At 46.2% G+C, this 11398-nt stretch overlaps 1 protein-coding gene across 1 annotated transcript in view; it reads right to left on the reverse strand.

The window, feature by feature from the left end:
- The window catches only part of LOC119398458 (cholesterol 7-desaturase nvd-like), a 31307-nt gene extending 20954 nt beyond the window's left edge, over positions 1–10353 (reverse strand). Inside the window, exon 1 of the mRNA XM_049412093.1 lies at positions 10195–10353. Within this exon, the coding sequence (XP_049268050.1) occupies positions 10195–10353 (159 nt within the window). The remainder of the gene's footprint in view (positions 1–10194) is intronic.
- Between the last annotated feature and the right edge of the window lie 1045 nt (positions 10354–11398).

An 11398-nucleotide genomic window follows, 5' to 3' on the forward strand; every position in this document is an offset into this window, starting at 1 on the left:
CTGCATATCCTCACTGGAGTAAATATACGCCATCAAGAGTTCAATTCATTTACTAAAGCAAACCTCTATATACGCCCACTTTGCCACGGGCGTAGAGACGTTTGGCGGGTATGGTCGATCTGTCACCATAAAAGGGCAGCTTAGTCTAGCACTGTCACACAAATCAGTCCACTCTACTCGGCGGGTCTACCACAGCAAAGTGGGCCGATGTCGGGTACAGTATAATGCGCGGTCACGTGGATGCCGTTTTTTGCCGTGTACAGCCTGGTAGGTACATCAGTGCAATGGTGCAAAGACGCTAGGCAAAATATCGCTTACACGGCATTACATTAACAGCTTAAGGAAAGCGAGGCTTCTCAGTTTGCGACACGTTGTTTGCATGTGCCGCAATTTTTGTATAGTTGTTTACTTTTGTCGATTATTCCTTCTTTCGGCACATTTACCGAATCGGCTGGCACAAAGGGACAGACGCAAGACGATGCAACTTTCGCCCAAAGAACACGTACGCGCATAGGCGTGCGCAGGGTTCTCCGTCAGGGGGGGGGGGGCAAGTCTCACCGCAGCGCCGCCCCCTTTGTAGACTCTCCTCCCCCCCCCCCCCCCAAAAAAAAAATAACAAAAAAAAAAACAAGCACCACCATGAATGCAAAAATGAAAATGAAGTGATGACGTGCTTCTCACAACGGCCCGCCTTTTCGGGGTTAAAGGTAGTAAGCAAACTGTTCTTTGAATGCACCATCAAGGGTCCTCGGTCGCTGGTACTGTCAGAAAGCATGCGTAGACATCAGCCCCTTCAGATGATTAAGGGGGGCGACCCTCCCCCCCTGCCCTCCTCGTGCGCACGCCTATGCGTACGCGTATTTGGTACACCTTTAGCGCGTAAAAGCACACGCGTTTTTGCGTATGCTCTTATTACGTTACTTACTTATTTCTTTTTTTTTAGTCTTTGTTTGCATGATTTATTTAGTTGTTTGTTTGTTTGTTTGCAAGAGGTCTCCTGGCTTCCAAATAAAATCGGAGGCAGGAGAAAGTGGCACTTCAGGGGAGTTGGTCATGCATTGCGAAACGTTTCACGTTAGACCGACGACGCCGACGAAGGAAGAGGGTGCAAGAAAAAAGAAGCCTTTCGTCTGTCCTTCGGGTCACTCAGACTCGAGCAGAACCGCGAGGCTGAGGGGGCTCAAGTGAGGGCTACCAAGTTAGATGATTGAGCGCGATGGAGTCCAGGTGGTTGTGTGTATAGAGCGAACAGTGTTAAGAGCGTGGCAGTCTTTGGAGTTCTGAAGCATTGGAGCTCGAATCAGACTGGGTTGATGAGTGTAAGATTGAGTCAAATAAGTTTCCGTGTCTTTTTGAGACAGCATGGGCCATACAAATGATGTCGAAGGGCTGCGCACTTACACATGCTGTCAACCTAACCTAGTAAGCTTGGGCGCGTGCTGATGAATGCAGCTATCAAAGACCATCAGGTCATTGCATGCAGACGTGAACAACAAGATTATTTGGTAAGTTAAGCGGCCGTAATTATTTTTCACCTGAAATCCTTAGGTGCCTCGTCAGACGCTGGCCTGGAAAAACGGGCGTGCAGTACGAAAACTCCCGTGAGCTTAATAAAGATCAGATAAATAAGATTAAGGTCCGAGCCGGAATCAAATCCAGGAGCAGAAGTGCATGTTGTGGGTTGCAGGCTGATCTAGTCTTTCGAGACATGCAGTCGATTGCCGCGCGTGGTTACCTCCTTTCAGGTTATATTGAAAACATGATCATTCCTCTTTCAAAGCGAAGCTACCAAGAAGGCGCGCGCAGCGTGACGCAGCAATGCACACGTCATTCTGTGCGCATGCTACCACAGAGCCACGGCAGTGCCTTTACTTTCTTTAATGCATGAAAATAATCCGAGTAATCCTTGTCAACTATTCAGTGCTTGATAGCACTTTGGAAAAGCAAAAAAGAAAAACCTTTTAGGACGCTTGAGCTTCGCCTTCAAGAGTACAACCCGATAACATAATCGGGCTCCATGCGCGTCGCCTTCTCAACTGCGAGCCTGCCTTCGGTTCTCGGCGCATGCCTCAACCGTGCCGCAAGTAAACGAGCGTCTGTGCACGTAACACTCACCGTTTCAAACTATCCTAGAATGCCTATTGCAAGTACAGTTGCGAAGTGCCCACTACACTATAATTATTCCTTTTGCAAATGGGTGAAGTACCCATCACGCGTCCGTAAGGTGCCACGCGCACCTGCGCACTTTGTAATTTGGTGCGCAGCTTTAAACCGCCTATTCGTTGCGGATTTCAGATGTTTTGAGGCCTCGTGCTATTCTACTATTCTGCGACGCAATATTACATGCTTTAAGGAGACTCCTCCCACTACACTCTAAGAAAAAAAAGAGTCCTCTGACTTCTTTCGGGTAGTCCTGACTTGCCACGTATATGACTCTCTTTAAAGAGGCACGCTAACTCTCATTGGGGATCATTATAATCCCTTCGGGGAGTCGTGTGACCCACAAGGGATTAACGTGCCTCCTTAAAGAGAGTCATATACGTGGCAAGTAATGACCACCCGAAAGGAGTCACACATACTTTTTTTTTCTTAGAGTGTACATGATATTCTTATAACATTTTTTTTCTTTCTTTTTTTTTTTTACGGAAGGAGTTTCAAGCTTTGTCGTGGCTTCGTGGAAAAACACCTGCTTGCCACGCAGAAGGCCTGGGTTCAGTTCTCACTCGGACCGAATATTTTTTTACTCTTTATTTATTTTCATCCATCTCGAATTTTCGCTCATATCCAACAACGTCTCCGACACCGACGCCGGAATTTCTACGAAACGAGGTTTCTGACGCTATCGCCATAGGCGTGCGCAGGGTTCCCCACTAGGGGGGGGGGGGGGGGCAAAGGTTCATCGCAGCGCCCCCCCCCCCCCACACTACTAAGTCAATGTATGGGGCAGATTTTGCGCCCCCCCCCCCCTCTCTTAGGTGACTAGAAGGGTCAATGTACGGGGAAGATTTTGCGCCCCCCCCTCTTATGTGATTAGGGGGGGGGGCGGCCGCCCCCCTGCCCCCCCCCCCCCCTATGCGCACGCCTATGGCTATCGCATTAACGTTTTAAGATCGCGTTAATGATCGCGTCAATACAACAGTGTATTACGATTGCCTATAATGTATTCCCTGTGTGTACGCTTCTTTTGTGTGGTGATGTGGCCCTGCAGGCCCTACAACAGCAGAAATGCTGAAGCAGCTACTGGCAGGGCAAAATAAACTAGCTGAGGAAACGACTGCTCTGAGCGATCAGCAAAACAATATGGAAAAATTGATGTCTGATCTTACAGTGCGCTTTCTTGAAATAGAAAAACGAACTGCCCACGTCGAATCACTCGAAAAATCAATTAACGCCTCGAAATCGAAATTAACCGAGCTAGAAGACCGCAGTAGACGGTCGAATTTAGTTATTTTTGGAATTCAGGAAGACCCTTCTGAGAAACACTCGGACCTAAAGCAAAAAGTTCTGCACTTATTGTCTCGATAATTACATACCAAACAAAGCTAAGAAAACGAAAAAAATCGAATCCCTGGATAACGAGAGACGTCTTGCACTTAAAAAGAAAGCTTAAGCGCCCTAAAAGAAAGAAGAGCGCCTACAAACGTTGCTGATACTGCTCGAATTGCCTTTAGTCAAACATTAAAACGTTCTAAATGGCATTATTTTCAACATAGCTTACCAAATTTTCTAAATGAATCCCCTCAAAAGTTCTGGGGTTTCTTAAATCGAAAAAAAAGTCTGTTAACGAGATTCAAATCAATGGTGTTCCAATTAATGACAAGGATGCTATTGCGGAACATGTTAATATCTATTTTCACAGTCTTTTGCGTTTCTTCAGAAACAGTTAGTCTCATCCCTGTATCTTGCTGAGACTACGAAGATATTACAGCGAAAGCTGTTATGAGATCATTTCACCGGCCGTTTTTGGCGCCGTAGTTGTCCGCCGCCGCCGCCGCCGCCGGTGTCCGTAACCAGTATCGCTCGAAATAAGAAAAAAAAACGAAATAAGAAAAAATTTCCAGGATGGAACGAGGTTCGAACCTGGGCCCTCTGCGTGGGAGCCCAGTATTCAACCTCTGAGCCATGCCGGTGCTTGAAACTGCTTTGCAAAAAGATCCTATACAGGCTTCATGTCGGGAACGAACCACATTAGCATATGGAATATAGCCTGGTAGAAGAGTAAAATAAGCACCAAGCGTCGCACAACGCGAATTCTGTAACCAGGCGTCACACAATGCGAATTGCGCAACGAGTAGGTTGTTGAATGCTTCCAACCCATTACAAAGGACTCTGCCATAATTCTTCATCGTCATCAGGCACAGCATCAAGAAAGTGCACATAATGCCTTACATGCGTATAGCAGGTACCAACACTCTCCGTAGAATGACGAAAAATGGCACAGTGCCTGCTGCCCTTCTTCTCAAAAATTACAATGATTTATAGCGCAGTGGGTTCCTCTCAAGTGCACTTGTATTGGTTGCCAAGGAAGCCCATAAGCGCATGAACCATTTCATCGGGGTCTCAGTAAAGTTCTTCGCCCCCCCCCCCTTCTCTCTCCCACGTCAACGTATGTTATACAGCATGGCGGGAGAGGGAAATAGCGACCGGGCGTCATCCAATGCAAATTACATAACTGGTGGGCCGTTTAGATTCCAACCCATTACAAAGGGCTGAGCCATAATTCTTCATCGTCATCAGTCGTTGCGTCAACAAAGTGCACATAATGCCTTACAGACGTGTAGCTGGTGCCTCGCTTCTCCACAGAATGACGAATAATGGCTTAGTAGGTGCTTCCCAACTTCACAAAAAATTATGATTTATGGTGTAGTGGGTACCTTGCTAGTGTACTTGTATTAGTAGCCCCAAGAGAGCTTACAACGGGCCCTAGAAACGCCGCTCTTCCAGCTTTCGCTGTGACTGTGCTGTGGTTTCAGCGCAGGCCTGGCGTTTTTTTTACGCTGTTTTCCATAGGCACCGAATCTTCTATGGTCTTACCTTAAATGCCTTATTGTCATAGCTATTAGGGGTCACTCGCCACGGTCGTCTAGTGGTTATGGTGCTTGGCTGCTGTCTCGAAGGTCGTGGCGGCTGCATTTTGATGCAGGGAAAATGCTGGAGGCCCGTGCGCTTGTACTGAGCTTTTAGAACCCCAGGTGGTCGAAAATTCTGCAACCCTCCATTGCAGCGTCTCTCATATTCATATCGTGGTTTTGCGACGCAAAACGCAACAATTATTCTTAGTCATATTATTAGCTCTTAAATATATCACTAGTTCTTGGGGTGGCCGTCTGTATTGTGTTTCTATACTTATTCGCTGTGTTTGATACGGAACCGCTTTTCTATTTTATTTAGATATATTTGTTTTCCTTGTTTAAGCTTTCCTAAATTCTTTTGTATACTGTTACTAATCACCAGGTAATCGGTGCTATAAGTGCCAATAGTGTGAATAGCGGCGGCGTCCTGCGGCGCTTTGTACAACTGTACAATACGTCTGAATGGTTTCTGGGCTGCACATGTTCTTGGTGCCGTACACCTGTCCGATGTTCCGCTATGCTGAAAACCGTAATACGTTTACGGGCAAGGTAGAACTCCACAGCGGTATTTGCACCATCGTGCAGAGGCTTTTTATTGACGTTTTTGTAAGTAGATGGCAACCCGCTAGCTGGTCGGCAAGCAGAGCAGTGACTTCCATGAATTACAAAAGCGACAAGCAAAAACCGCTATCAGCGAAGTGTATAAAGAGCTGCTAAAGTATATAAAAAGCAGCTAAGGAAATGCCATAAGTTGTTTCGGAATGAAACTGACATAGCTTGAACTAGAAGTACAAAACTTATGAGATAACAACAGACATTTCATTCAAATGAAAAAAAAATTCCTCGCAGTTAATAAATTTTCGAGCGGAAATTCTTGTGTATAGGCCTTTAGTGCTACGTTATATGGATATATAGTAACAAATTTGCGAATGTATCGAAGTATCATAAGATACGATTGGAATGTATCGTATCGGATACAATCAATGTTGTAATATCTTGTATCTGTATCTCAAAAACTTCTTGCCTGAGTATCTTGTATCGTATCGCGATACAATTTCAAAGTATCTTTGCCCAGCCCTGGTGCCATTGAATGTGACAACCTTTGTCAGACGTGAGACCGAAATGCATTGTCGGGGAAAACGCTACGACTGAAATATTGCCGGCTTGCCGACGTGCCTAACTTCGTCATTCATTCTGCCGTAAATAACATTCGCCAAACTGGTGGTGGAACCTTTAGATACCGGTTAAAGATGAAAGAAAACAGCAGTGACGTCTCACTAAGCTACAACGCCATACTACATGTGTGAAGACCTTACAATGTTTTCAAGAATGTTGCAGCCTGTTGCATCGGGGTTGTTCTCGGCTGTAGCTCTTGAACAGGTCCTTTAGCTGCTGTGAAAACACCGCGTTGCAGCCAAACGATAGGTCGGTATCACACATGATTTCGATATCCATTAATTTTTTGACACTAAGATATAACCGTGTACATTACAGTTGGCATCGCGTTACTCTAGCGCAGAAGCTGATGATGAAGCCGCGATACCATCATTCTTGTATTAAAAGGAATCATTCAAGCTTTAAAAAAATAATCAGTCCCTCAACCACACACAAAAAAAAGTGAGAAAGCATGAATCAAAAGATATAGCGGTCACTGACAACCACTGGCATCATCTCACCTTGAACATCCGCGATCAAAGCTATTGCACAGATGCATTTTCGCGATATCTAGCATGCCCCCAGCAAACGCAACGCGGCTGTATCTCCTCCGAATGAGGGCAGCCTCTCGTGGAGTGCGATAGGACATGTACTAGTATACACATATACATGCCAGCCGGTAGCCTGTGCCCGGCGCTCTAACGATCAGTGAACAAGCAAAAGTAAAGCACTACGCCCATGATCATGCCTCAATCAGATCCTTATCTCTATAGTGAGGTGACGCGTATCATTTATTATGTAAGTAAATTCAGCTGAAAAAAAAATGACTTTCTTACTGCGTGAATATACAGTACAGCCCTTCTACCAAATAAGATGGCATTTCCGTGAGAATGCATATATATATAATGCCTTGCGGTTTGTAAAGACCGTTTTTTTTTCAGGGAACGTAGCTTCAAGCTAGCGCGCCGCGCCGCCGTCTTCTTCGCACTGATATATGTACGGATTGCCGTGCATGCCAGCTGCAGTATTGCGCGGTAGTGATAAATATGCAATTTCGAGTAATTCTAACATGTGTATAGTGCGTTACAAGTCCTTCACCAACAGTACATATGCGGTGCGCAGCCTCGTGCACAATCGCACACACTAGCGAAATGGGCCAGATGATAGACGGCGCTGAGATCGCATTACAGCAGCAGCGCCCTCAGGAAAATGGTCTATAAAGAGGCAGAAAAACTGATTTAAAAATTAAATTGAACCATTAGGCACATTGATGTGTGAGGCCACACACTTCATACAATATTTGGCCTTACGCGCATCAATGTGGGTACTGCATGTGCAAAACATTTCACCAAGCTGATGTAATTACGTATTTAAATCCAATATATATATAAATTATTTTCTCGACAGTGACAGCACAGCTTAGTATTCGTGATGCCGTAGAAGGCCGCCTGCACCTTAGTATGCCTGCTGTGACCTCGGAAATACGTGCACAGACTACATTACTCGTACGCGTGGTGCGCCAAAGACCCCACAAATTCCATATTCGAAAGGAACGTGATAGAGTAATGGCTGGTGCTTCGAACTCCCAGCTTCGTGTGGCATCACGTACCCCAGTTCAATGTCCAGTGGTGGTGTGCAAAATCTTAGTTTTAATGCGACAGCTTTACTCCGCTTATTGTGCGATGCCGCTGTCATCAGAAAGCCGTGGCAGAAAAGCGGCACATGAAATACGTCATCTTCAAGACCGCGTGCTTGGGTTGTTCGCAAACCGAACGTTCAGAAAACGAACGCTTGTAAACCTAACGTTCGGAGAGTGAACGTTGGCGGGTGAGTCTCTATATGGTGCCCGAGCCCTCGACAACGAGAAAGCGAGAGCGAGCTGCAGCGAGGCAGTGTTTTGGGAGATGCAAGAAAGCCGTATAGTCACCTCGCTCACGCCGCCCGCAGCCACTGACAGGGAGAAAGAGAGCGGAAAAAAAGGCAAAGTAAAGACAGGGTGGTTAACCAGAGGAGATATGCAGTTGGCTAGCATGTAGCGCTTGGGCCGGAATACAAAATTGAGCGACATAACTCAACGACACACTCAGTGACAACTAATGCGGCCGAATTGACACATCATAAGAATTGCTTATGAGCCTCCATCGTTTTTTCATCCCCCTCACGGCAAAGGCGAAGCCGAGGGTGAGTATAGATGGTCAAACGATAAAGTACAGACGGCTTTGCGGATGGGACGTGCGGAGAAAGAAAAGCCAGTTCGAGCTTTCACAAACAGCACCAATGAAGAACGCTCGCTGCGTGCGTCATCTCCGGCATAACCTACGCTTTACCATGTTCAGGGATGTGCAAAGACAAAATAGGACAGCACATGTCCTGTGTTTTCTTTGCTCCCTGTTGAGTTTGCATCACACAAGTCTTATACAGGTGTTATAACAATATTGATTAATATCTACGGTTTATGATGTGATTGATATAAATTATTGCCCTAAAGCTGCAACAGGGCTCTATGGAACTGTCACAGAAGGCTATCCTTTCTTACCTTTGCGACTTTTTGTGTGGCGTTTTTGCATTCGTTTCTGTATATAATGTGGCCTTTGTGACAGGAAGTTGAACGCAGGACATCGTGTTCAGTAGAAAACGGGCTGTCCAGTCAGCCATACCTGCGATACATTAGTGGTGAAGGTGGGCCCCCACGCCCTTCTCACATTCTGTCCAGTCAGCCACTGTGGTTAAGGAGCTGGTTAGGCCGTTCTACTTCTTACACAAGCCTTCTTAGAACGGTGGTGCGCAAAAGAACGATAACACAAGAGGAAGGAACACGGACGCGGAGCAATATACAGTATACTGTAAACCCCTGTGTTCCCTTCGTAGCATTTCAGTGTGCTGATAGTTCGCGTCACAAACACAAGCCATGATAACCTTGATGCTTACGAGGTGCGACTCTAGAAGACAGACCGAGGGGCGCGCGACATTAGCCCGTCATTGTCCCTGTTCATTGGTGGCCTTTGTACTCAGAACAAAATGACGTAACATCTTTTTCCGGCTAACGAAAAGAAGACGGTAGTAGATAACCCTAGATAAGTTCGATTGAAATTTGTGGTGGCTGGTTTTTTAATTCGCGGATAATGCCACAATTTTGAAGCTTTGAATTTTTTTTTTGTTCGCCGCCAGAAGGCAAAATAGTGCTACGTAAGGAAAAATGCACACATTTTGCAGGGTGTTTAGCATGTAGCGAAGATAAGCACAGAAAAAAAAGTGAAAATAAATAAGTAAAAGAAACAAAAGGAATAAAATTACCAGAGTATGGCTACTTCTTCGCCTCTTGTCGAAAAGCCAACTTTGTCACTTTTTGTTTCAGGAATAGGCTTGCACAAACCACTGAATTTATTTTGTTTTTATTATTGAAGATGCTTAACGCAAATGTAAAAAATTAAGAAAGCGTAAAAATAATTCATTTTTTAGTCTCCCACAAAATCGGGGCATCTTGTTAGTCCGTAAGCCGTATTTGCTGCGCACCTTGTCTGAGTCAACACTTCTCGGCGCTGAAACAAAGGCGTGCACTGAAAAAAAAATAAATAAGCTCGGTTCCGATGTGTAGAGGGATTTTACTATGCCACCTCAAAAATATTCTTGAAACTAAAGAATCGCCCCCCCCCCCCTCCCTACCTCCCCGCATTTTACCCTTCTAGTCTTTAGTTAGGTTGGAGAACATCGCGACACACAAAAAGAGGCGACGTAAACATGTGGTTACTTTTGTAGCCATGCCTCTGCTGCAGTCGTCACGGCCGTTCGCTGCAACTCAAGCGGCTTCAGACCACACTCACGGGAGTTCGCACGCGTGATGCTCGCGTATTGATTGTTTCCGTGCTATCGTGTACGTTCGGTGACTCGCCACCGAGAGCCAAAAATATGAGCGGCCACCAAGGGAGCCTGGTTACCCGCAGTCGTACAAAACAACGCCGATTATTACCTCTGCGGGGCTGCGGCGCGGCCTTCGGTTGAAAAGGAGCGCAGACACGATGATTGTCAAGAGTGCGCAGACGATCGCCAGTGCCACGAGACTGCCGTTCGTGGAAAGGATGCCAGCATAGGCCCAAGGAGCTAGCACGGAAGAACGGTAGTCATCCATGATTCGTGAGACGCGCTCTCCGACGACCGTTCGACGCTCCGGGCTCCAGAAAACAAAATGAAAGTACGAGGCTCAGTAACACCGCGCCGTCAAAGACGTCCCTCGCAAACTGAACCTTCCTTCTCTCCTCCGTGCGCTCTTCTTTATAGCATCGCGTCCCTTCTCCTCCTGAACCTCTTTCCCTTCCCCGCCCAAACGTTTGGTTGTGTATTGAAGCCCGCGGACACCGTCCCGTGTCGTATAGGGGACAACGTCAACTTCAAGGTACCTCTCTGCTCTCATTTTATTTCTCTCTCGCTCAGCAGCGTCTCTGGATTGCGAGAAACAGGGAAAGAAAAGACAGAAAAAACCGTGCCGGACACATCGTGACCTCGGTGCATGCATGACCCCCACATCACGTACACCCAAACGGAGTGAATGAGTTCTTATTTGTGTCGATCATTTTTAGTGAACTCTCAAATTCATTGCAAAAAAAAAAGTACGGTGCGATAGATTTATGCCAACGGCTAACGGTGCCTGATGGGCTTGATCGGCGGCCAACTGGGCCTGCGTCCAACAGGCCGGGCCCCAAGAAAGTAAACATGCATGTAGAGTCGACGTCAAGAGTTTAGAGAGCACGAGGTGTGACAAAAATTCGAATTTTCCAGCAATTTGTGCCTGTATTCGGTTACAAGTTGTTAGCGCGCTTCAGAACAGGCCGGAAATGTCAATTCAAGGCTGCTTGCCAAAGCAGCGGCAATATTAAGCTTTTTATGGTGCGTCGTGGTCTATAAACGTTTAACGCTGACTGCAGGTTATGTTAAGAAAAGTATTAGTACTCCGCTATCACATCTCAGCTTGAGAGCATTACGGGGACATCAGAATGTAACACGCGGTTTGGCAAACGAGCAATGCGCTTCAATTTCAGATAATTATTTAAGAGGATAACCTAGTGCAATGCGCAGCTGCGGAGAGCAATATTTGAATGGAATGAAGCCACGTTACGATTATCAATCGGGTGACGACCCTTACAGAACTTCCGTCTCCTTAAGAGGGACCGGTACCG

The sequence above is a fragment of the Rhipicephalus sanguineus genome, chromosome 1, assembly GCF_013339695.2.
Source record: "Rhipicephalus sanguineus isolate Rsan-2018 chromosome 1, BIME_Rsan_1.4, whole genome shotgun sequence".
Lineage (NCBI taxonomy): Eukaryota > Metazoa > Arthropoda > Arachnida > Ixodida > Ixodidae > Rhipicephalus > Rhipicephalus sanguineus.